At 40.9% G+C, this 25001-nt stretch overlaps 1 protein-coding gene across 1 annotated transcript in view; it reads left to right on the top strand.

The window, feature by feature from the left end:
• Positions 1-4373: 4373 nt before the first annotated feature.
• Positions 4374-25001, top strand: part of IRAK3 (interleukin 1 receptor associated kinase 3) — a 34473-nt gene continuing 13845 nt past the window's right edge. The window contains exons 1-3 of the mRNA XM_075274399.1: positions 4374-4491; positions 8369-8545; positions 21879-22030. Coding sequence (XP_075130500.1) covers positions 4374-4491; positions 8369-8545; positions 21879-22030 — 447 coding nt within the window. The remainder of the gene's footprint in view (positions 4492-8368; positions 8546-21878; positions 22031-25001) is intronic.

Genomic DNA, 25001 nt, shown 5'->3' with positions numbered 1-25001 from the left:
TGGCTGTATTATACAGCCGGCATCTGCCGTGTATGGAGCGAGCTCAGCGTGTGAGCTCGCTCCATACATCCCCATGCGACCCATGACGTACAGTTACGTCAAGGGTCGCTAAGGGGTTAAATTAGAGGCAAAATCCTACTCAGAATCAGCCGTGAATTCGATGATTTATACAATATTTGTATATTTTAAATCCTTTAGAGAATCCTATCCTATCCTTCCTACTAATATTATAAATGTGAGAGTTTGTATGTTTATTCCTCAATCACGCAAAAACGGCTGAACTTTTTATCCTGGTAAATGACGCCACTACATGATTGTTAAGCACGAATTTACACACACACTATGTTTGAGGACCTTTGATGACATCACAGGCCTTTCAGCCATCCCATAGGCTCACACTATATGGTAGGCGGAGCTACACACTAATTTGGGGGCGGAGCTAAACAGGAGGGAGCTGGATAGTGTGCAAGCTGAACACAATGGAGTCTCATAGAAGATCAGGAGACTACAGAACATGCAGGCTATGTGTGGCCAAGAGGAGTATATCGGCTGTAGAGTTTCAGTAAGTAGGACAGAGAATCTGTTGTTCTGCCTCGGCTGGGGGAGGGGGGAGAACTGTTGTACATTTCAGCAACATCCCTTCAGTCGTGTCTAACACAGAAGCTGCTCAGACACTCTTACACAACACAAGTCTGTTTTCTAAATCAGCAGATGTAGCAGGCCAAGGCGGCGCGCTAGCAGTTTGTGTGCGTAACACAGGGGCATGTGGTCTTCGGACTGTGCTGGGGGGGGGGTGGAGGTCAAACTGTGTCAAATTTCACCAGCAGCCATTCAGCCGTGTCTAACACAGATTTGCCCGATGTAGCTGAGCTGAGGCAGCGCAGTACCACAGCTTGCGCTGCTCTCCATACGGATGTGGATACAGCTGGTACTGCTGCGCATATGCATCGATGTAGCAAAGCTGACACGTGGACGCAAGCAGATCACCACCAACCACATTTGGCTAATTATTAGCGGCTCATCGCCAACAACAACCCGCAGACGAAGTCGCGGGCAGAAGCTAGTTTGGTTATATAGTAGTCACCACACATACCTAGTGGTATGTGTCGGTACTGCAGCTTTGCACCAGTGAAGTCTATGAGGCAAAGAAAAACTCCTTGATTAATTTTGTTTATAATACTTTGAAATTGCCTATATTTCTTCTTAGAATTTCTAAACTAAAGGGCCACACAGCCCTCCATGTGCTCGCCAGAGGTAGCCTGACTGCCATTAGGTACCAAGATGAAATCCTCAGACTCCTTGTGAGACTTTATGCTGGTGTGGTTGGCCCTGGGTTCCTCCTAATGCAGGACAATGCCAGACCTCATGTGGTTGGAGTGTGTCAGTAGTTCCTGCAAGATGAAGGCATTGAATCTATGGACTGGCCCGCCCGTTCCTGGGACATCAAGTCTCGCTCCATCCACCAACGTCAAGTTGCACTACAGACTGTCCAGGAGTTGGCAGATGCTTTAGTCCAGTTTTGGAAGGATATTCCTCAGGAGACCATCCTCAACCTCATCAGGAGCATGCCCAGGCATTGTAGGGAGGTCATACAGGCACGTGGAGGCCACACACACTACTAGGCCTCATTTTGACATGTTTTAAGGACATTACATCAAAGTTGGATCAGCCTGTAGTGTGTTTTTCCACTTTAATTTTGAGGGTGACTCCAAATCCAGGCCTCCATTGGTTAATCAATTTGATTTCCATTGATGATTTTTGTGTGATTTTTTTGTCATCACGTTCAACTTTGTACAGAACAAAGTATTCGATGAGAATATTTCATTCATTCAGATATAGAATATGTTATTTGCATGTTCCCTTTATTTTTTTGAGCAGTGTAAATAATACTGCCATATTTCAAGCATCATGCTGTAAGGTAAAATATATATTAACCTTCTGTTGTTATCCACTCCACTTCACCAGCTCCATAGAGATGAAAGGACAGGTAGTGCATATGCATGATCCTTCCTTCATTCATTCATTCTGGGGAACATATGACCCCTTTTTCTGTTATTTGTAGGGGTCCCAGCAGTCGGACCCTCCACAATCAGACACTTCTCATCTATTGTGTGGATAGGTGATACCTTTACATCTTTGAATAACACCTTTAAGATGGAAAATCCAGTTTTCCCATTACTCTTATGTGATGTTCACGAGGCACAATTTGATGCTAATTTTGGGGCAAATCCCTCCTTAAAATCAGCACTTTGATTGTTTCTGCCATTGTTTTACATATGAAGCAGACATTAAAGAAGGACACTGAACAAATAAGTCTTCTGTTCGATGTTGCCCCAGATTTTGTGGCTGAATAATTTGCAGAGTCAGTGACACAAAATACTTCATTGATGATTTATTGGGGCTTTTTAGTTAAAGGGCCCAATAGTAAAAATGAGATGCATACAAAGTGACTGATTGTACTTGCCATCAACTACATAAGCGCTTAGCTATTTTGTGTGTTGTTAGGATAGGATAGGAAATATAAAAAAAACAAAAAAACAAATAATGATGACAGATTACAACGTTTCGAAGCTCTCGGCTTCTTCTTCAGGTATATCTAAAAACAATTTCTGAAGGATGCATATTTATGTACAAGAGGGACACATAGGAATAGAATTCTAGGAGGGAGGGTAGAAGAAGGTTATTGGTTATACAAACTAAACAACTAAACAATTCATCAGCTTGTAATGTTCTTATCAGTTCACAGAGTGTCTTTATGGCTGGCTGTCTCAGTTCAGTGATTTCTGTAGGATGCCATGAACCCATGTGAGATGTTAGGATAGGATATACTCATGTTAGGATAGGATATACATAGCTCACACACCCCTCCATGATGCCCTCTGACGATAGAAATAGGCGTAACCTTTTGGAAAACGCTGCGTCATAGGGGGCGTATTTGGGGGCAGAGCTTTACACATAAAGTCCGCAAGGATGCCGCGCTCGCCTGCATTACCATCGAGTACCGTGCCTTACCATCCAGGGTATGGGAAATACAGTTATCACTGCACTTATCTTCTTTCCTCTATCAAACACCTCCTGATGATCTGTGTAATTACAGTGAAACACGTTGAGAAGTTCTATTGAGTGCAGACAAGCTTTATAGAGCATCTAGCCGCCATGGAAATCGGTTACATATATTTACCTATGACAGTTATGCTGGGTTCACACTAGCGACTGGACTCTGTTTTCAGGTTTCCATCTTCTGCATGCAGAAGACGGAAACCTGTCAGACCGGGTCCGGCCGTTAGCGTCGGTGAGCGTTTTATGCTCTCCGCCGCAAAACTGTTTTTTTAAACTGGACACAGAGTACTGCATGTCCGACTCTGTGTCCGGTTTAAAAAAAAACGTTTTCGTGGTGGAGAGCATAAAGCGCTCACCGGCGCTCACGGCCGGACATCTTTCACACCCATTCAAATGAATGGGTATGAAAGAGTCCTGCAGCTTTCCGTCTCCTGTTCTGTTTTGTGCAGGAAACGGAAACCTGTATGAACGGAGACCGAGCGCAGATGTGAACGAGCCCTGAGCTGTATTTGATACAGTTTCTATATGCTTACCTATGGGAACAGCTTCTATTAAATTGAGCTTCCAAAGTAATCGTGGCTATTTAACCGAAGAAATGCTAGATGTTAGACATAGCTGATACACTCATGTGTTTTTTTCCCTATCTTCTAACTAAGGAAAGATATCCTAGTGGTTTTGTTGGGGTATGTGGTTATTTGGCAGGTTGGGGAATCTCATATCCCGACTATATATCAACCAGTAATACCACCCCCTAATGTATCAATGGATTAGTTATCTCACAAGTGTTATTTGAAAATAAATCATTAAAAGTTACATTTTATTACTCCTTCAGTGATACTAATTTATGGCAGAGTAATTTCCCCCTCAGTGAATTTGTTTCAAGCTCTTAACAGGAGTAAGTTGCTTTGGTGAGCAAACCCCATGAAAAGTATAGATGTAAAAAATCCAAGTACATGCTAGAATAGAGTAGAATCGATCAAGTTTCTCTAATGCACATAGCTGTTAAAGGTAGGCGGCTATTGTGATTTTATTTTTACTGCTTTCTTCATTTCCTGTTAGCATGTCCCCATCAGTTCTATACAATAATGGCACAATAGTGAGAATAGCCATGACGCATAAGTAATCCTTCCACAGCTGGAACATGAGCACTGCACATAGAACTTAAGCAACTGCAGGATTTCCTTAGTTAACTAACTACTTGGTTATGGGGTGTGGACTGGGAAATTCCTGCCCCTTCTAAATTTCATCATCATGCAGAACACAAACACATACGATGTCAGCCTAGTTCAGGATTTCTGGATAGGATACTGACAATGGCAGAGCTTTCTCTCAGCCTAAATAGTTCTCTTTTTGAGGTTCCACCTATAATTATGGAACATTTCTGTGAACTCATGGACTCCACTGATGGAGATATAGGATGGAAAGGTTTAGGTAAGTCTAAAATCCAATATAAATATCTGTCAATAATGCCTCCATCATAGGAATGCTACATTGTATAAGAAAAGCATATGGAGAGATTTATTAATACAACTATATAGATGCAGTTTTACTAAATAAAATACAATTAATACAACAAAAAAAAAAAAGAAAGAAAAAACACTATTTCTCTGATCCTTGAAACGTTTATGTAAGAAAAAAGGAATGTTTTATTTAGTTGCTACTCTGACTGATTTGCTATTTTTTTCTTCATGAAATTGGAGGTGGACATCCAGCCTCGTTTTCTTCCATAGCTGTATTAAGATATGTAGCATGTGTCTGTAACATTTAGTGGAGGTTGTGATTTCATGAAAAATGCACTGACAAACTAGACTTGTTTACAGAAATAAGATATTAAGGATAAAAAGATAGAAACCCAGCCCATATAAGATAAGATAATCCTTTAGTAGTCCCACAGTGGGTAAATTTCAGTATGTTACAGCAGCAGAGTAATACAGATACAGGATAATACACAGTAATATATTACGGAAGTAGACACAGATTTGCTGAGAACAGAAGAAGAAAGGAAGGAAGGAAGGAAGGAAGGAAGGAAGGAAGGAAGGAAGGAAGGAAGGAAGACTTCATGATCATACTCATTTAGTTTTCTGTGCGGAGTGATCTTCACTTGGTCTGATGTAGATTATACAGCCTGGTCGCGGTTGGAAGGAAGGACTTGCAATAGCGCTCCTTCTCACACTTGGGGTGAAGCAAACGGTCACTTAGGCTTAGTTTACACGTAAATAACGTGTGGCTGGTTTTGGCACCGGAAAAAAATAGGAAGCGTTTTTATTACCATGGCACGCTTTTTGTGGAGCGTTTTTTTTGTAAAATCCACTTCCAGGTGGTTTTTCCATCCTTTAAGAGAACGGGCCGCAAATAACGTGTCACGGTTTTTACTGCGCGTTTTTTTTGCAAAAACCGTGCGGTAAAAACGCTTCCCATTCGGAAAACGTCTGAAGAAAGGTCATGTCGCTTCTTTTTCTGTGCTAGCAGAAAAAAAAAGCTAGCAGTCTACATAGACTAACATTGTATGGAGGAGGATTATGACGTGGATTCCGCTGTCAAAATCCTCTTCCATGTCCACGTGTGAACTAGCCATTACAGTGCTGCCAAGTCCCATCAAGGTCCCATACATGGGGTGGGATTTATTCTCTAGCATGGAGCTCACAACGGATAGTATCCTTCTGTCACCCACCATCTGTACTGGGTCCAGGGGGCTCCTCAGGACAGAGCTGGCCCTTCTGATCAGCCTGTCAAGTCTATTTCTGTCCCTGGTTGATATACTGCTCCCCCAGCAGGCCACACCAAAAAAGATGGCTGAAGCAACCACAGAGTAAAGGCCCTAAGAAGTGGCCCCTGGAGACCGAAGGCCCTCAGCCTCCTGAGCAGGTAGAGTCTGCCGTGACTGTCTGCTAAGTAACAACTCCATGATCTATCCAGATTTTGCTTGCCACATTTTCACTCTGATTTTATTACATATAAAGATACTGAATTTTTTATTGCTTAAAGCACCAAGATGTTATTTTGCAGGTAACAAAGCTGAACATCTGAACCGACTGCACCTATCACCATGTTAGCACAAATATTGTTTTATCATATACTGCTTCAAGACAGTATACACAGAATTCTAGATTTCCCTAAAAGCTATGATAGGCTAGAATTCAGCATTTGCTTTATATTTTTATAGTGAAACTGGTGGAGAGAAAAGTCCTCTCAGTAGGACATTTCTCTCCAACGGTTTCTGGCAGTTTCAGCAGTGGAGTCTCTAATGGAGTCTCTATCGCACATGTGGACATAGCCTAAGGGAGCCGCCATGATGTGGCTCCTAGAGGACTCAACTGTGCAGTTGAGGTTAGGAGGTTACATTCCTCATGTAATGTGTCAGCCCTATTTACAGGTAAAATCTGTAAAAAAAAGAAAAAAAAAGAAATATATATATATATATATATATATATATATATATATATATATATATATATATATATTACTGTTAAAATACCTCCCAAAGATTTATTATGACCTTCTGGGTAGTACAATGTTAAAAAAAACCTAAACAATAAAAGTTAAAGCAAAATATAAAAGAAAAACACCAACATCATACTCTCACCATAGGTTGTAGCCCTGCCCCCAGTAAAACTATGCTAGATAAAAATTACTATAACAAATTATTTACTATTATTTACCCTAAGCCCTCGTTCACATCTGCGTTTGGATTCCATCCGGGGGAGTCCGCATGAGGTTTTTCCCCCCCGAACGGAATACAGAACGCAACTGCAAGCGGTGTGCCAGTGGAAGTACACGGACCCCATAGACTATGTAATGGGGTACGTGTGCTGAACGCCAGATCTCTGCAGGGATCATGCGGACATGTAGTTCACAATCTACTTAACTTCTCGCATGATTCGTGCAGGCAGTGCGCGGCAAGCACATGGACCCCATTATAGTCTATGGGGTCCGTGTGCTTTCACTGCACAGCGCTTGCAGTTGTGTTCGGTATTCCAGTCAAGGGGTCCCCATGTGGACTCCCCAAATGGAATATCGAACGCAGATGTGAACGAGGGGTAAGGACCCACTTAGTAAGCTGCAGCCAAAAAGTGCTGTGGAAAATTCCACAGTGGAAACATATTGCAGTTTTTTCTGCAGCACTTTTCACAGAAAGTCCGCAATGTTGTCACTCTCTTACCTATATGGAAAATTCTTATGTTTCCATATGTATAATTGACATGCTGCAACTTACAAAAATGTGACGGTTTTTGAAATCGCATCATTTCCGCTACAGATATTTTTCTACAATGTGTGGATGGAATTAGCCAGAATTCCACCTAGTTTGCAGGTACTGTATCTGGTTGCTGATTTTGCTGTTTTTGTGAGCCAAGGTCAGGAGTTGATTGAGCAGAAAGGAGAAGTAGAAGAGCTTCCTAAATATTCTTTTTGCAGCCACTTCTGGGTTTGGCTTCAAAATCTGCAACATAAAAAGCAGCTTTTTGACAATATGGGCATTATCTCAAGGCTGTGGCCCCATGTGGTGTAAATCCTGTGGTTTGGCTGTTGCGAAAATGGTGTGGAAAAATCCACAGCGTCTTACAGCGACTGAAAGGTGGATGTGATTCTAGCGAATTCCATCCACACATTGCAGAAAAATATGTGCTTTCCAAATGTGATTTCCAAAACCATTGCGGTCACAGTCACAGCTGTGCATTTTTTTCTGTAATGTGTGAATGGGATTAGCCGGAATCTCATCCACTTTGCTGGTACTGTAAAATGTGCATTTTTTGCCGTAGAGTTTCTGCCATGGCCATTTTTGCAGCTTGGGTCCCCAGCCTTAAGGCTGAGGCCCCACATTGCGGAAATGCAGCTTTTTTTGTTGAAGATTTTGTTGCGGTTTTTTGAGCTAAAGTCAGGAGTGGATTCAGTACAAGGAACTTTTTATAGAATTCCCATTCCTTTAATAGCCATTCTTGGCTTTGGCTCAAAAACTGCAGCTAAATCTGCAACAAAAAAGCTGTGTTTTCCGCAATGTGGGGCCTCAGCCTAAGGGTCCATTCACACGGAGGAAAATGGTGAGGAATTTGGTGTGGAATTTCAGCGCTGAAAAAAAAGCCTCCCATTGAAGTCAGGAAAATTGTCCTAGTGGTTATTTTAGTTTATAGTGTGGATAGTTCTTACATCAGTGCATATATTTATTTTCTTTCCAGACGTTTCATTTAAATTTCAGTGGATTGTCTTTCCACTACATCTCCCCAGGTAGACGACCCAGCTTATACCGCTTCATAATAATTCTTATTGTACTATAATTCTAGTCTAAAAATACTATGATCAATTATTATTGCAGCCAAGCGCCTCTCTTCAGATTGGATGGCCTTCCGTAAAATTGAAAAGTGTGCTGAACAAGGTAGAAGCAGGACAAAGGAACTGTTATGGAGCTGGGCACACAAAAATAAGACTATTGGTGACCTGTTGCAAGTTCTTCAGGAAATGGGACATCAGAGAGCAATCGCTTTATTCAAAGGTATATATCGTTTGTTCTTTGGATTTCATTAGAAAAAGGTTTGCAAAGTTGTTTTTTTTTCCTCTGGGACATAAACTACAAAGCTGTATACTTTTACTATTATCATTTTCATAGTCTCTTTTTATTATTTTATTCATCTGCTGTGTAGTATGTAAAGTTTGGTTGTGCTTGGGCATTAACTGAGGGAATTGAGAAAAATCAACAGAAATTAGGTTTTTTTTTAATCATAGTTAGATTAACAAAACAGACTAAGTATTTGCACACTCGAAATTGCAACACCAAGCTGAAAAAGTCTTGGAATTCTGAAAATCACAGGATCTATAGATAAGTTAATGATATGCAAATGGTAAAAAGTTAATAGAAATAAAATATTCAAAAGATTTTGATCTAGAATCGAGTACAAAAGTCATTTGCAGCAATACAAGCATTTCTTGACATGTTATTGATCAGGTTAATTGTTGTCTGAGGAATATTATACCTTGGTGATTGCCCTTGGGTGTTCAACCAATGCCAACCAATGATGTCCCTGAAGTGCACGATAGGAAACTGTTAAATATTATATATTTACAATATTCTCTAGCAGACATGGGGTTAACACTCTACTGACATCATAGTCTTATATTTTGGGTGCATGGGTGCGGTTAGAGTAGACCATTTTAGAAATCTCCTTACATAGCTACAAGATGGAAGGTAACACCCACTCTCATGAATATAAATGAGTAAGAAATACACATGTCTGGGTCTGTCTTTGGGAAGACCAGGGGAAGACCAGGAGGTCTGTCTTTGGGAACACCAGGGTGGGTGGTCCAGGCAGATGGACATCCATGGACGTCGTAACCAGCCCAAGTCCACCAACCAGATGACAAGCATGAACCAAGCTGTAACTACAAGATATCCAGATGATTTAACTTCTCTGAAGATGTAAGCTATTGACAATTGACTGATATTTGTGTTATTTGGACATTTTCCCTGTTCCTGTGTTTTCCTTCAAGATATTAATAAACCTCTACACTGATTTATAACAAGCTGACTTCTTCCTATCGTGGACAAGGCCAGGTCCGGATATTTAACAGTGGACACAAGTCTCACCAGCGAATACAAGATATTTAACAGTGGCGAGCCAGCACGGTCGTTTTTTTTCCTGTTTTTCTCGTTCCGTTCACTTGCAATTAAGGGGGAAGAGAGGTGTATTTTGCAAGTTGTATGAATTGCAAGATTCAGGAAGACTTCGAAAAGAAACCTATATTGGTGAGATACAGATGACTGTTGCACGTGTTATATGATACGGAAGCCTGTGTGAGGAAAGCCTGTGAGGAAATACAGAAGGACCACAAGTGCCAGACGTACTGAGACGTTCTGATGACAGGGACCAACTGTTCCAAGGACAAGCTAAAGGTGAAGCTTTCCACAGTGGTGAGTAAAGATTTTACTTTTAAAGTATGGAAAAATTAGAGTCATTGTCTAAAAAGTGTAACTTTGAGTATAAAGTTTTGTCTAGTGACAATTTAGCGAGTATATGGCAAGATTTGTATACACAATGTGAGCAGGCAAATTCTAAGATTGAAAATAGAATTTGTTCTACAAAAGAGAAGCAGGTATTTAGGAATATTGCTTCTTTGGTAAAGATTTTTAATGACATGGTAACAGAAAAGAAATTAAGTAATAGTATGCATAAATCTGTTCAGACAGATGAGAAATCTCAATATGTTGATAAAGAGCACCATGTGGCAGTAATGGCCATAGATGGTGAGGAACAAATGATACAAGAAACTAAATTGAAATTAAAATCTCAGGAATATTTGATGAATCTGAGTAAACCCATTCCCACATATGATGTAAAGATCCATGTGTGTAGAAACTCAGAAATTTTTGAAAGCCATGCAGAGAAATTTGATCTAAATATTGAACAGAGAAATAAACTGTTTAAATTATGGCTTCCTATTGATTTTACAGAACGTTTGTCTGCAAAAATGTCTTATGATAATGAGTCAGATGAATGGTTAAAAGACAGTGATGTGGAGAGATTAAAGAAATTAATCTGGTGCACTAGAGGTGACAGCATGCCAACATCTGACATACTGAATGAGATAAAGATTGGCAGAAAAGAATGTACATATGCATTCATGTCTAAATTTGAGAGAACATACAAAACTGTCATTCAAAAGGTGAACTCTTCATCTATGGTGAAAAGTTTTGTTAAAAAGTTCAAATTTTTGGATGCAGTCACCCTTGCCAGTGCCTCAGATAAGAAGACTTTATTTGAAGCTGCTAGTTTATTGGACATGGCCAGAAGACATCAGAAACATATGTCAAATGTAAATCGAGTATGTCCAAAGCAAAAAGCAAAGCCTATTAAGAGACATCTGTCAAATCATGTTAAAGTGTCCCCTATTTATAGGAGGGAAAGTGACAAAATCTATGAGAAACGTAGGAAATTACATGTTGCATATAAACCATATGCCATGCAAGAAAATCCACAAATTGAAATTCCATTATTAACTGAAATTAAAGAATTGCAGCCAGCCAAATCTATTGAGTATCTGCAAAAGAATGTATCTGGGAATGTACCAGTTGTTTCCAAAATGTCAGATCTTCCCAGTAACCAAGAGGAATTTGAGCTACCTAATATTTTTAGGAAAAGGGCAAGCTTGGCATTCTCTAATGACCTGGTGGAGTTATTGTGGGATGTGATTGACAGGAAGGTCAGGGGTCGAGTTTAAAAGTATCTCTGAAGGAATGACTGTCTATTGAGTATTTACTTATGTACTATTTGGCTATGTAAAGAGAAATCCCTTTTATATGAGGAGAAGTCCAATGATCAGGTATAATCCACATGATTATGTGATAATGTTTGTAAAATAATCCTAATTATGCTATTGTGAATAATACTATGGATCATATTATTATATATATACACACACATATAGGAGAAGAGCCTGATGTGTGGTGACAGATTTTTGTCATAGTCCACTCTCTGGATGCAGAGAGAGGAGGAACATGTTATGTACATTATATGAATATGATCAAATAGTACTAGGGATCCATAAAGTTATTAAATTTTCCATTGGTTAAAATCATTATTGTATTAATTTGGTTTTTGCTAAAGTTTATCTATTTTTTCTCATCAGATATAGATATATGGAAAAATGGATCAGTTCAATCAGTGATGTCCATTCATTCATCATTCTTTCCTTATAGCCAAAAGAATACATGGAGTGTCTAACTATTAATGAGTAAACTAATTTCACATGGTGTGACTAATAACAATGCATGATAAAGTGATAGAAGTTCTAACTTACCTCAAGCATGTTTTTCAATAGTTTCATGTAAAGTCCATGTTTTTAGGATTTTCAAGTTATAATCCATTATGTATGAAGGCATGCAACTAGGCATGGAGCTCTTACTTACTGTGAGAATAAGTGTTCGTTCATGTGGTCAGTTGAGTGACAGCAACACACTGTGACCTGTGACCCTGATGGGCTGGTCAGTATAAGTGTTATGTGTGTTATGTGTCCACTGGTGTATACTACAGATCTGTGACATCACAAATAGGCCTAAGAAAATCAGGATGCATCCAACAAGGAAAAAAGGAAAATATATCCAACAAAGAGACGTCTATTTTCTTTCTATTTTCTATTTCTTTCTATTTTCTATTTCTATTTTCTTTTTCTTCTACTTTCTATTTTTTATCTTATATGATCCTCTATATTAAATTGGGTAATCAGCAAATATATGAGAAATCCATCAAAAGGAATTTCAGGTTTATACCTACAGGAAAACCAAGTGTTCAAGTCACATGAGCTGAGGAAAAGGTGACAGATGCAGTAGGGTGAAGGTTATTTTAGTTTGTGAACATTTTGTAGCAAAAGAAGAAGCTTTTGACTAAGATATAGATAGCTCTTCAATATATTTGTTCAAACCTGACAAATAAAGGTTTATTGGGGTAATTGGATCATGGGATAATAAATATATTAGGTATGGTGGAAAAATCTAGTTAGCTATAGCCAGTATTGCAGTATTGATTTATTGTATTATTATTCATTATGTATTCTTACATGTACACACACACTTGCATACACTTACACACATCAACATCTACAAACATTGGGAAAACAAACATTGGGAAAACAAACATTGGGAAAACATAAGTGTCTTATATGCAAATAAGATAAGCTAATCATCTTCATGAAAGGAGAAGCATAATATCATCAAAGGATATGGGATATCAAGAGAGATAGTCTCTGGTTTATTCTTCAAACTTCTGATTATAGGATGTGACATATTTTGAAAAGTTTATGTTTATATACTTATTTCATATATATGGTATTCACATACAGCCAGTACACAAGAATATATACAGTTAAGTTAAAGACAGTCAAGTATGTTAAGTCTTGTCTCTATTCTTGGTATTGGAGGTATCTGAAAGGTTAAAAAAGGACACAGGAGTCTGTGAAGAGACGAGGTGTTAAGAGGAAACTTTAGTCACATAAGTTTTTATGAATAAAGGGTTAATATTGTGTCTCAGATAAGGAACACAATGATAATTAATAAAGTAATGTTCAAAATAAAATTATTTCTTATTAAAAAGGATAATAAAGTGATTAAACTTTAGAAAATGTATGATAAGTATGATAACACAATCATATAGGAACATATGTTTAGTATAATTGGTGAAAAGTTCTAACTAAAGAATAAATATTGTGATTGTCTATAGAATGGTAATTAATAATCACATTATATTTCAAAGTCGTGTTGCAATTTGTCATCACAAGTAATGTATTACACATATATATTCATACATATAGATATAAAGATATATATGTTGATATATGATGTTTATATAGATTATTGTATCCAAAGTACTATTATCTGATAGTTTGATAAATGTATTGAATATCAATATTTTAATAAGTCAAATATAAATATTGATACAATGTAAAGAGAAGTCTGATCTATAAATGAATGATATGGTACACTGTGATATTATAGTTTAGTTAATTGCCTAGTTTGGCTTAGCTATTAGGGAAAGAAAACTTATCTTCAATCAAGTCCAAGATTATGAGAAAGTTTGATATCAAATGTTAATAAAAAGACTTTAACAGTTACAAGAAGAAGATGTGCAGGAAAAGATAACCTGAAGGTATGATGCTATATGCTTAAGCTTATGCCAAGGACTGTGTTTAAAAATTATTACTGGAGGTTGGAACCTTTGATCAGCTGATGATTGGACAAATATAAAGACGTCCTCATCAATGTTTGGTGGAATCTTCTCTATTTCAAGACTTCAAGTTGTTTGGTGAGCAAAAGGGTTGTGAATGATAAAACCCGAACACAGATATTGTGTATCCAAGAGACTGAGATTCCAGGACTGAACCTTACTGACAAGCAGCAGGGATGATGTCAGAATTCACACTTGCCTTGCTTTTGCAGTATTGCTCCAGAAGTGTCACATGATTCTACAGTGACAGGTGGTCAAGGGAATTACCAAAGGAAACTCCTCTACAGTCTATGTCTTGGTAAAGTGAAACATAACATATGGACTTTGCTGTTATATCAATATCTTCACAATATGAACTTTAATGGACAATGTTATAATATCTGCACAACACGGAGGAAATCTAAAGGACTTTAAGTCAAGAACTACATTTGTGGTAATAAGCCTTCTATTATGACGGAAGAAGAGATGACCAGAAGACCAGACGATGAAAGAAGAGCCTTCATCAGATGTAGGTTAGATAGTGGATCAAATTGTTTCCATCTTTGATCACAGTTTACCATAACATACCATAACGTTTACTAATGTCAAAATGTATCGCAAATTGATGAAATTATTATATGGACAATTAATGAAAATTAAGTTCCAGTATTCAGCAAAGAAGAAAGAAGATATAATCTAATTGAATGAATATTGTTGTATGGTATATCTTGAGAGTTCAAACAGATATTTCACTCTCAAAAGGGGGAAATGTTAAATATTATATATTTACAATATTCTCTAGCAGACATGGGGTTAACACTCTACTGACATCATAGTCTTATATTTTGGGTGCATGGGTGCGGTTAGAGTAGACCATTTTAGAAATCTCCTTACATAGCTACAAGATGGAAGGTAACACCCACTCTCATGAATATAAATGAGTAAGAAATACACATGTCTGGGTCTGTCTTTGGGAAGACCAGGGGAAGACCAGGAGGTCTGTCTTTGGGAACACCAGGGTGGGTGGTCCAGGCAGATGGACATCCATGGACGTCGTAACCAGCCCAAGTCCACCAACCAGATGACAAGCATGAACCAAGCTGTAACTACAAGATATCCAGATGATTTAACTTCTCTGAAGATGTAAGCTATTGACAATTGACTGATATTTGTGTTATTTGGACATTTTCCCTGTTCCTGTGTTTTCCTTCAAGATATTAATAAACCTCTACACTGATTTATAACAAGCTGACTTCTTCCTATCGTGGACAAGGCCAGGTCCGGATATTTAACAGTGGACACAAGTCTCACCGGCGAATACAAGATATTTAACAGAAACAAGTCTGGAGATGATTCTATTGCAGCACTTTTAGGCCACACAGGATGCCTATAGTAGGGTATGAAAAATATGGTATGACTTTGTTGAAAAACAGCCTCTGGGACTCAGGGAGAATTGGCTGCACCACTGACTCCATGGCAAAATCAGTGTAATGCCGAGTTGTTTCAGTGTACCTGATGAAAATTAGATGGGTCCAGCTATTATACATTATAACACCCCACACTATAACCTGGGAGTAAGACCGATCTGACATTCCCTAGTATAGGCCTCTTTATGCCATTTCCAGACCAATCTCCAGTTATCATGGCATTGAAGGCAAACGAAGGACTCATCGCTGAAGAGAATAGATATCCATTCCCACCTCCAATGACATCTTGCTGTGAACCACAATAGCCTATGAGAGTAGGGGTGTGAGTAGGCTTGAGATGTGATGTCCAATTTCACTTGCAATACAGAATAGATCACTATGCGCCACTCTTCCAAATAGATGATCCATCTGTATTGAGGTATCTCTCAGCCTAGGCATAGTGATCTGCCGAAGTGATAAAGGTCTCTCAGGGCAAGGATTGTGTCCCTTTCAGTCTGCGATAAGTGGATATTACTGTCATGTTGACATTACAGGAGGCATCAATTATTCCATACCACTTGATCCCTGGCTGAGGTCGGGGTCACACGTGATGTAAACAGTCATAGCACTTTACAGTCACAGCAAAAGTGGATTCTAGCAAATCCCATCCACACTTTGTGGAAAAATATGTGCATCAGATACACTGCGATTTCCAAACCCATTGTAGTTTTGGAAATTGCAGCATGTCAATTATACCTATGTAAATGCCGGCAGTTTCCCTATACGTATAATTGAAGCAGAGGTTTCTTCTGCGGACTTTCTGTGAAAAGCGCTATGGGAAAAACCACAATGCACTTCTGCCGTGGTGTTTCCTACAGCGCTTTTTTTGCTATGGGATGCTACGTGGTGCTTTAGCCTAAAAATTAGTTTCAATCTAGTATATATGTCCCTCCCACATGGCATAGATTGGAGCTAAGTGCTTGAAAAGTTGGTTGTTTGGAGATCTTAGTGACACCTGCTGCTTTCTCAGTTTGCATAGCCTTGTCCTTCTTGTTGTTGCAAGTTCAGTGTTGAGGGGTATATGTAAATTTGCCTTTACTCACCTTCTGTAATATCTCTCTATATCAGGGGTCCTCAAACTGAGGCCCGCCAAGCACTTCTGTCTGGCCCCGCCAACAACGCCGGCAGGCGTGCATTTATAATGAAGCACCTGGGGAGCTCGGGCCAGGCCATGGAGCGCACTTCACTTTACCTATTGGAGGGCACCGCTCCTAATGTCTGTGCGACCTGCTCTGCCTCCGGCCCACTGTTTGAAAAGTTTGAGGACCCCTGCTCTATATTATAAAAATGAATTCTTGTCTGTCTGTCTGTCTGTCTGTCCGTCTGTTCTCTAATGTGAACCAAACGGCTGCACCGATCTTCACCAAATTTGGTACAGAGATACTTCAGATATCCGGGAAGGTTTAAGACGAGACTCCAACTCGCTCGGACGTACCATTGCTGAGATACAGCATTCCAAACACAGTTCCGCCCCCCTTAGCCAATACAAACCTGCAAGACTTTGACTCATATTCCAACTGCAATACACACGGTCAATCCACATGCACAATACAACACTGATATCCAAACTGAGATACACGCATCAGAGGATTAGATACACAGATCAGCAAACAGTATCACACGCCGTAGAATTAGATACACGGGTCTGCACACAGTCCCACACACCAGAGGATTAAATATGCACTTCTGCACACGGTTCCACATGCCGAAGGATTAGATACAGGTGTCTACACACAGTTCCACACTCCAGAGGATTAGATACGCGCGTCTGCACACATTTGTACACGCCATAGGATTAGATACACGCGTCTGCACAGAGTAACACATGCCGTAGGATTAGATACACGCGTCTACACACAGTTCCACACTCCAGAGGATTAGATACGCGCATCTGCACACATTTGTACACGCCATAGGATTAGATACATGCGTCTTCACAGAGTACCACATGCCGTAGGATTAGATACACGTGTCTACACACAGTTCCACACTCCAGAGGATTAGATACGCGCGTCTGCACACAGTTGTACACGCCATAGGATTAGATACGCGCCTCTTCACACAATACCACACAGGGGAGGATTAGATACGTGTGTGTGCACACAGTACCACACTTTGGAGGATTAGATACATGTCTCTGCACACAGTACCACAAGCCAGAGAATTAGATACGCGTCTCAGCACACAGTATCACACGGGGGAGGATTAGATACACGCGTCTGCACACAGTACCACACGGGGAGGATTAGATACGCGCGTCTACACACAGTACCACATGCCATAGGATTAGATACACGCATCTGCACACAGTACCACATGCTGGGGGATTGGATACGCGCATCTACACACAGTTCCACACGCCATAGGATTAGATATGCGCCTCTTCACACAATACCACACAGGGGAGGATTAGATACACTTGTCTTCACACAGTTGTACACGCCATAGGATTAAATACACGCGTCTGCACACAGTACCACATGCCGTAGGATTAGATATGCGTGTCTACACACAGTACCACATGCCGTAGAATTAGATACACGGGTTTGCACACAGTGCCACACACCAGAGGATTAAATACGCACTTATGCACACAGTTCCACACACTGTAGGATTAGATACGCGCCTCTTCACACAATACCACACAGGGGAGGATTAGATACGTGCATCTGGACACAGTACCACACTTTGGAGGATTAGATACAGGCCTCTGCACACAGTTCCACATGGGGGAGGATTAGATACGCGCATCTGCACACAGTACCACACGCCAGAGTATTAGATACATGCATCTGCACACAGTACCACACGCCAGAGTATTAGATACATGCATCTGCACACAGTACCACACGCCAGAGTCATTAGATACGCACGTCTGCACACAGTTTCACTTACTGGAGGATTAGATACGCCCCTCTTCACACAATACCACACGGGGAGGATTAGATATGTGCATCTGCACAAAGTACCACACCAACAAGGATTGGATACTTGCATCTAAACACAGTACTACACGGGGAAGGATTAGATACAGCTTTACTCCAGGTATCCATAACAACTAATCACAGGTTTTTCACTGACATCCAAAATGAGATACACATAATCACTAGAGATGAGCGAACACCAAAATGTTCGAAGTTCGAAATCCGATTCGAACAGTCGCTCACTGTTCGACTGTTCGAACGGGTTTCGAACCCCATTATAGTCTATGGGGAACATATACTCGTTAAGGAGGAAACCTAAATCCGTCTCTGGAGGGTCACCAAGTCCACTATGACACCCCAGGAAATGATGCCAACACCCTGGAATGACACTGGGACAGCAGGGGAAGCATGTCTGGGGGCATAAAAGTCACTTTATTACATGGAAATCCCTGTCAGCTTGCGATTTTCACAAGCTAACTTTTTCCAATAGGAATGCATTGGCCAGCGCTGATTGGCCAGTTTACAGAATTCGGCCAATCAGCGCTGGCTCTGCCGGAGGAGGCGGAGTCTAAGATCGCTCCACACCAGTCTCAATTCAGGTCCGACCTTAGACTCCGCCTCCTCCGACAGAGCCAGTGTTGATTGGCCGAATTCTGTAAACTGGCCAATCAGCGCTGGCCAATGCATTCTATTGGGGTGATGAAGCACAGCTGAATGTGTGTGCTGAGCTCAACTATGCCGGTGGTGTAGCCGGGAGTTCAGTGCACGGCCAGCTCTGCTATGCCGGTGATTGAACTCTCAACTACACCGTTGGTGTAGCCAAGAGTTCAGTGCACGGCCAGCTCTGCTATGCCGGAGATTGAGCAGAGTTGGCCGTGCGCTCCGGTGGTGTAGCAGAGCCGAGGGTGCAGAAGGGTACAAGTGCACCCTCGGCTCTGATGTAGCAGAGCTGTGTGTGCACAAGGGTTAAAGCGCACACTCCGTCCGGAGATGTAGCCGTGCTGATGCTGTCAACACTGCTACATCTGATATCGGAACACAATGGAGACTGCTGTGGAGTCCACAGCAGTCTCCATTGTGTTCCGATATCAGATGTAGCAGTGTTGACAGCATCAGCACGGCTACATCTCCGAGGGTGCACTTGAATCCTTCTGCACCCTCGGCTCTGCTACATCAGAGCCGAGGGTGCACTTGAATCCTTCTGCACCCTCGGCGCTGCTACATCAGAGCCGAGGGTGCACTTGAATCCTTCTGCACCCTCGGCTCTGCTACATCAGAGCCGAGGGTGCACTTGAATCCTTCTGCACCCTCGGCTCTGCTACATCAGAGCCGAGGGTGCACTTGAATCCTTCTGCACCCTCGGCTCTGCTACATCAGAGCCGAGGGTGCACTTGAATCCTTCTGCACCCTCGGCTCTGCTACATCAGAGCCGAGGGTGCACTTGAATCCTTCTGCACCCTCGGCTCTGCTACATCAGAGCCGAGGGTGCATTTGAATCCTTCTGCACCCTCGGCTCTGCTACATCAGAGCCGAGGGTGCACTTGAATCCTTCTGCACCCTCGGCTCTGCTACACCACCGGAGCGCACGGCCAACTCTGCTGAATCTCCGGCATAGCAGAGCTGGCCGTGCACTGAACTCTCGGCTACGCCACCGGCGTAGTCGAGAGTTCAATCTCCGGCATAGCAGAGCTGGCCGTGCACTGAACTCTTGGCTACACCACCGGCGTAGTTGAGAGATCAATCTCCGGCATAGCAGAGCTGGCTGTGCACTGAACTCTCGACTACACCACTGGTGTAGTTGAGCTCAGCACACACATTCAGCTCTGCTTTATCACGCCAATAGAATGCATTGGCCAGCGCTGATTGGCCAGAGTACATAATTCGGCCAATCAGCGCTGGCTCTGTTGGAGGAGGCGGAGTCTAAGGTCGGACCAGAATGGAGACTGGTGTGGAGTGATCTTAGACTCCGCCTCCTCCAGCAGAGCCAGTGCTGATTGGCCAAATTATGAACTCTGGCCAATCAGCGCTGGCCAATGCATTCCTATGGGAAAAAGTTTATCTCACAAAAAACACAATTACACACCCGATAGAGCCCCAAAAAGTTATTTTTAATAACATTCCTACCTAAATAAAGGTTATCCCTAGCTAACCCTGCCTGTACATCTATCCCTGTCTCTTAGTCACAAAGTTCACAGTCTCATATGACCCAGATCTGAAATCCACTATTCGTCTAAAATAGAGGTCACCTGATTTCGGCAGCCAATGACTTTTTTCCGATTTTTTTCAATGCCTCCGGTGTCGTAGTTCCTGTCCCACCTCCCCTGCGCTGTTATTGGTGCAAAAAAAAAGCGCCAGGGAAGGTGGGAGGGGAATCAAATTTTTTTGGAGTTTGCCACGTGATGTTCAATTCGAATCGAACACATCGAACAGCCTGATATCCGATCGAACATGTGTTCGATAGAACACTGTTCGCTCATCTCTAATAATCACATGACGCTTATGGACATACACAGAAACCACATACAAAATACACCAGTGCAAAATTGGACAATTCTTATGGGGCCACTACACAAACATAAAATGTAATATACCTGTGCGAAGCCGGGTCCTCCCTCTACTTATAGATATATGTGTCTATGGACAAGTGGTAGCGTTAATAAAAACAAACAGCAAATTGTTTTAGAAAGCTCCACCACATGATGTATGTGTCATATAGAACTTCTGAGAAGCAATCTGATGTTGTAATATTGGATCTGGAATGTATTATATCATAACTGGTCATATTGCATTATACCTTTATAACAGTAATAATGCTTTACAGTGCCGGGGGTCCCAGCAAAGATATATCTGGCAGATGGCGTTTCCTTGAGTCTCTTTAGGCTACAGGATGTAGTTTCAGCAGGTTAACCATTGGCTACCCTTTTACATTGTACAATACAAGCAGAAAGGATGGGATTTAACCAAATGTCATTCACATGCTGCACTAAAGACCTACAGTGCAAATCAACCTGTACAGCAAATTTTCAGCCCGCAGCATATCAATGTTTTCTGTGGAGCTTTCTCCACTGCTGTTAAACTTTGCATTGCAAGGGTGACAACATTCAGAGAACAGAATCATCTTGGGAGGATCCAGTCTTCAGATGAAGAAATAACTGGAAGCTGGTGAAATGAATAAATGATCAAAATTGTCGAATAGGAAGATCATCTTTGCTGCTCAGAGAAACCAATCAAAACTCAGCTTTCATTTTTAAATTGCTCTGGAATATAAAAGGTGACTGCTGATTGGTTGCTATATTAGGCAGTTTATATAAATACTGTCCATGCCTTTACAGTCTTTTGTTACAATGCATATTAACATTTAGTGTGGAAGTAATGAAAATATCAGTCGTATTTAGAAATATAAAGTGTTAAAGGTCATGGTTTGAGATCGAGTGTGGAATTTCTCATCCAGAAAATATATACTTTATATAGTGCAAGAATCAGATGCCTAGAAGTTCTATTGCATTATCTGTTCCACTGGAATCTGCCATCTGTCAAAGGAGTCTGTCATCAGAAGTCAACACATCAACACTGCCCAACATTTATATAGGTTACCCTAACCTATCTATCTGCGTGCCTTGGCTGATGTGCTGGGTTCTGGTAACATACCTTCTTTACATCTTTTGTGACAAACCACTGTAGTAAGACTGCAACAATATGATATAACACATAATGGAAAAAATTTTTATGCTTCCGTCTTTTCACAGACATAAACACCCTATCTTGTGTGAGTCTTAAAGAGATTACAGAAGCAACTCGTAACTTCCACAAAGATTTTGTAATCAGAGAAGGACACTTCTTTGACATTTTCAAAGCAGAAATGAAAAAAAAATTATATGTTGTAAAGCTGCGTAAGCAGGTAGGTTCTACATTTACAGTTCAACATTTCAACTGTGTGGTCTGGTATCTCACTCTCAGTAATGAACTACAGTCCTATGAAAAAGTTTGGGCACCCCTATTAATGTTAATCATTTTTAGTTCTAAATATTTTGGTGTTTGCAACAGCCATTTCAGTTTGATATATCTAATAACTGATGGACACAGTAATATTTCAGGATTGAAATGAGGTTTATTGTACTAACAGAAAATGTGCAATATGCATTAAACCAAAATTTGACTGGTGCAAAAAGTTTGGTACCCTTATCATTTTATTGATTTGAATACTCCTAACTACTTTTTACTGACTTACTGAAGCACAAAATTGGTTTTGTAACCTCACTGAGTTTTGAACTTCATAGCCAGGTGTATCCAATCATGAGAAAAGGTATTTAAGGTGGCCAATTGCAAATTGTTCTCCTATTTGAGTCTCCTCTGAAGAGTGGCATCATGGGCTACTCAAAACAACTCTCAAATGATCTGAAAACAAAGATTGTTCAACATAGTTGTTCAGGGGAAGGATACAAAAGGTTGTCTCAGAGATTTAACCTGTCAGTTTCCACTGTGAGGAACATAGTGAAGAAATGGAAGATCAAAGGGACAGTTCTTGTTAAGCCCAGAAGCGGCAGGCCAAGAAAAATATCAGAAAGGCAGAGAAGAAGAATGGTGAGAACAGTCAAGCACAATCCACAGACCACCTCGTAAGAGCTGCAGCATCATCTTGCTGCAGATGGTGTCACTGCGCATCGGTCAACAATACAGCGCACTTCACACAAGGAGAAGCTGTATGGGAGAGTGATGAGAAAGAAGCCGTTCCTGTAAGCACGCCACAAATAGAGTCGCCTGAGCTATGCAAAAGCACATTTGGACAAGCCAGCTTCATTTTGGAAGAAGGTCCTGTGGACTGATGAAACAAAGATTGAGTTGTTTGGTCATACAAAAAGGCGTTATGCATGGCGTCCAAAAAAACCAGCATTCCAAGAAAAACACATGCTACTCACGGTAAAATTTGGTGGAGGTTCCATCATGCTTTGGGGCTGTGTGGCCAATGCCGGCACCGGGATTCTTGTTAAAGTTGAGGGTCGCATGGATTCCACTCAGTATCAGCAGATTCTTGAGAATAATGTTCAAGAATCAGTGACGAAGTTGAAGTTACGCCGGGGATGGATATTTCAGCAAGACAATGATCTAAAACACCGCTCCAAATCGACTCAGGCATTCATGCAGAGGAACAATTACAAGGTTCTGGAATGGCCATCCCAGTCCCCAGACCTGAATATCATTGAACATCTGTGGGATGATTTGAAGCGGGCTGTCCATGCTCGGCGACCATCAAACTTAACTGAACTTGAATTGTTTTGTAAAGAGGAATGGTCCAAAATACCTTCATCCAGGATCCAGGAACTGATTAAAAGCTACAGGAAGCGACTAGAGGCTGTTATCTTTGCAAAAGGAGGATCTACTAAATATTAATGTCACTTTTCTGTTGAGGTGCCCATACTTTTGCACTGGTCAAATTTTGGTCTAATGCATATTGCACATTTTCTGTTAGTACAATAAACCTCATTTGAATCCTGAAATATTACTGTGTCCATCAGTTATTAGATATATCAAACTGAAATGGCTGCTGCAAACACCAAAATATTTAGAACTACAAATGATTAAGATTAATAGGGGTGCTCAAACTTTTGGACTAGGACTGTATGTAGGATACATGTATGTACAGCTACAGTTACCTGTCAGGCTATAAAGTATGCAGAGTATAAGGGTATATTACACCGCATGTGCCCCAGGAGGTAAAAGGGCCTCTTTAAACTGATGCTGAGCTATCATTTGTAAATTATAGACTATAATGAGGCCCGCTAGGTGTCTATTGGGTGTCCGGCGTTTTTATTCTGAAGCCGGTGCAGAGAAGTCCTCTGTGCAGGAGGTTCAGACACTGACGTTAACCTAGTCTCATCAGAAATCTGTCTTGTAACTAGCTGTACACATGTGTGTCCATCATATGACCAGAGACCAATTTTTCATCCACTGGAAGTAACAGAAGCAGCAGGCAGAGAACCAGAAAACTTTGAGGAATTGATGCAGACAGTATCCTATCCTACTAATATTATAATGAAAGTTTGTGGGCTTGGATGTTTGTGGGTTTGGATGTTTGTTCCTCAATCACGTAAAATCGGCTGTACGGATTTGCATGAAATTTGCCACATACATAGATAGGAACCCCGATTAAAACATAGGCTACTTTTTATCCCGGTAATTGACGTCACTACACAACCGCAGTGAAAGAATTTAGGTTTACACAACACTAAAGGACCTGTTATGACATCATCACAGGTCCTTCAGCCTTTCTAGGATAGGATCATGTTAGGCAGTGGGCGGAGCTACATGCTATTTTGTGGGCAGGGCTATATAGGAGGAAGCTGGACAGTGTGAAAGCTGAAAGAAAATGGAGTCTCATGGAAGATCAGGAGACTACAGAACATGCAGTCTGTGTGTGGGCAAGAGGAGTATATCGGGTGTAGAGTTTCAGTGACGGGGAATGTGTTATTCTGCCTCTGATGGGGAGGGGGAGAAATTTAGCACATTTCAGCAACATCCGTTCAGCCCATTGTAACACAAAAGCTGCTCAGACAGTCACATAACAAAACCCCTGTAATCACAATTGCCTGATGTAGCAGAGCTTACGCAGCGCTGTAACACACCTCTGTAGGCTCTCCATATGCAGAGATGTACATACAATTGAGTATGCTGCGCATATGCTGCGAAGTAGCAGAGCATAGACGCGGGGCAGGCTGATCATCCACAATAGCAATTGCCTAAATATAAGCAGCTCAGCGCCAACACCAACTCGCAGACGAAATCGCAGCCAGATGCTAGTATTGGAAAAAAGTATAACTTTACATTATACAAAACAATAACATTTATTTGCTGAAACTGGACAAGTTCTTTAA

The sequence above is a fragment of the Leptodactylus fuscus genome, chromosome 5 (assembly GCF_031893055.1).
Source record: "Leptodactylus fuscus isolate aLepFus1 chromosome 5, aLepFus1.hap2, whole genome shotgun sequence".
In the NCBI taxonomy this organism is placed as follows: Eukaryota; Metazoa; Chordata; class Amphibia; order Anura; family Leptodactylidae; genus Leptodactylus; species Leptodactylus fuscus.
The sequence above is the reverse complement of the archived record's forward strand: the minus strand, read 5'-3'. Positions and strand labels throughout refer to the sequence as shown.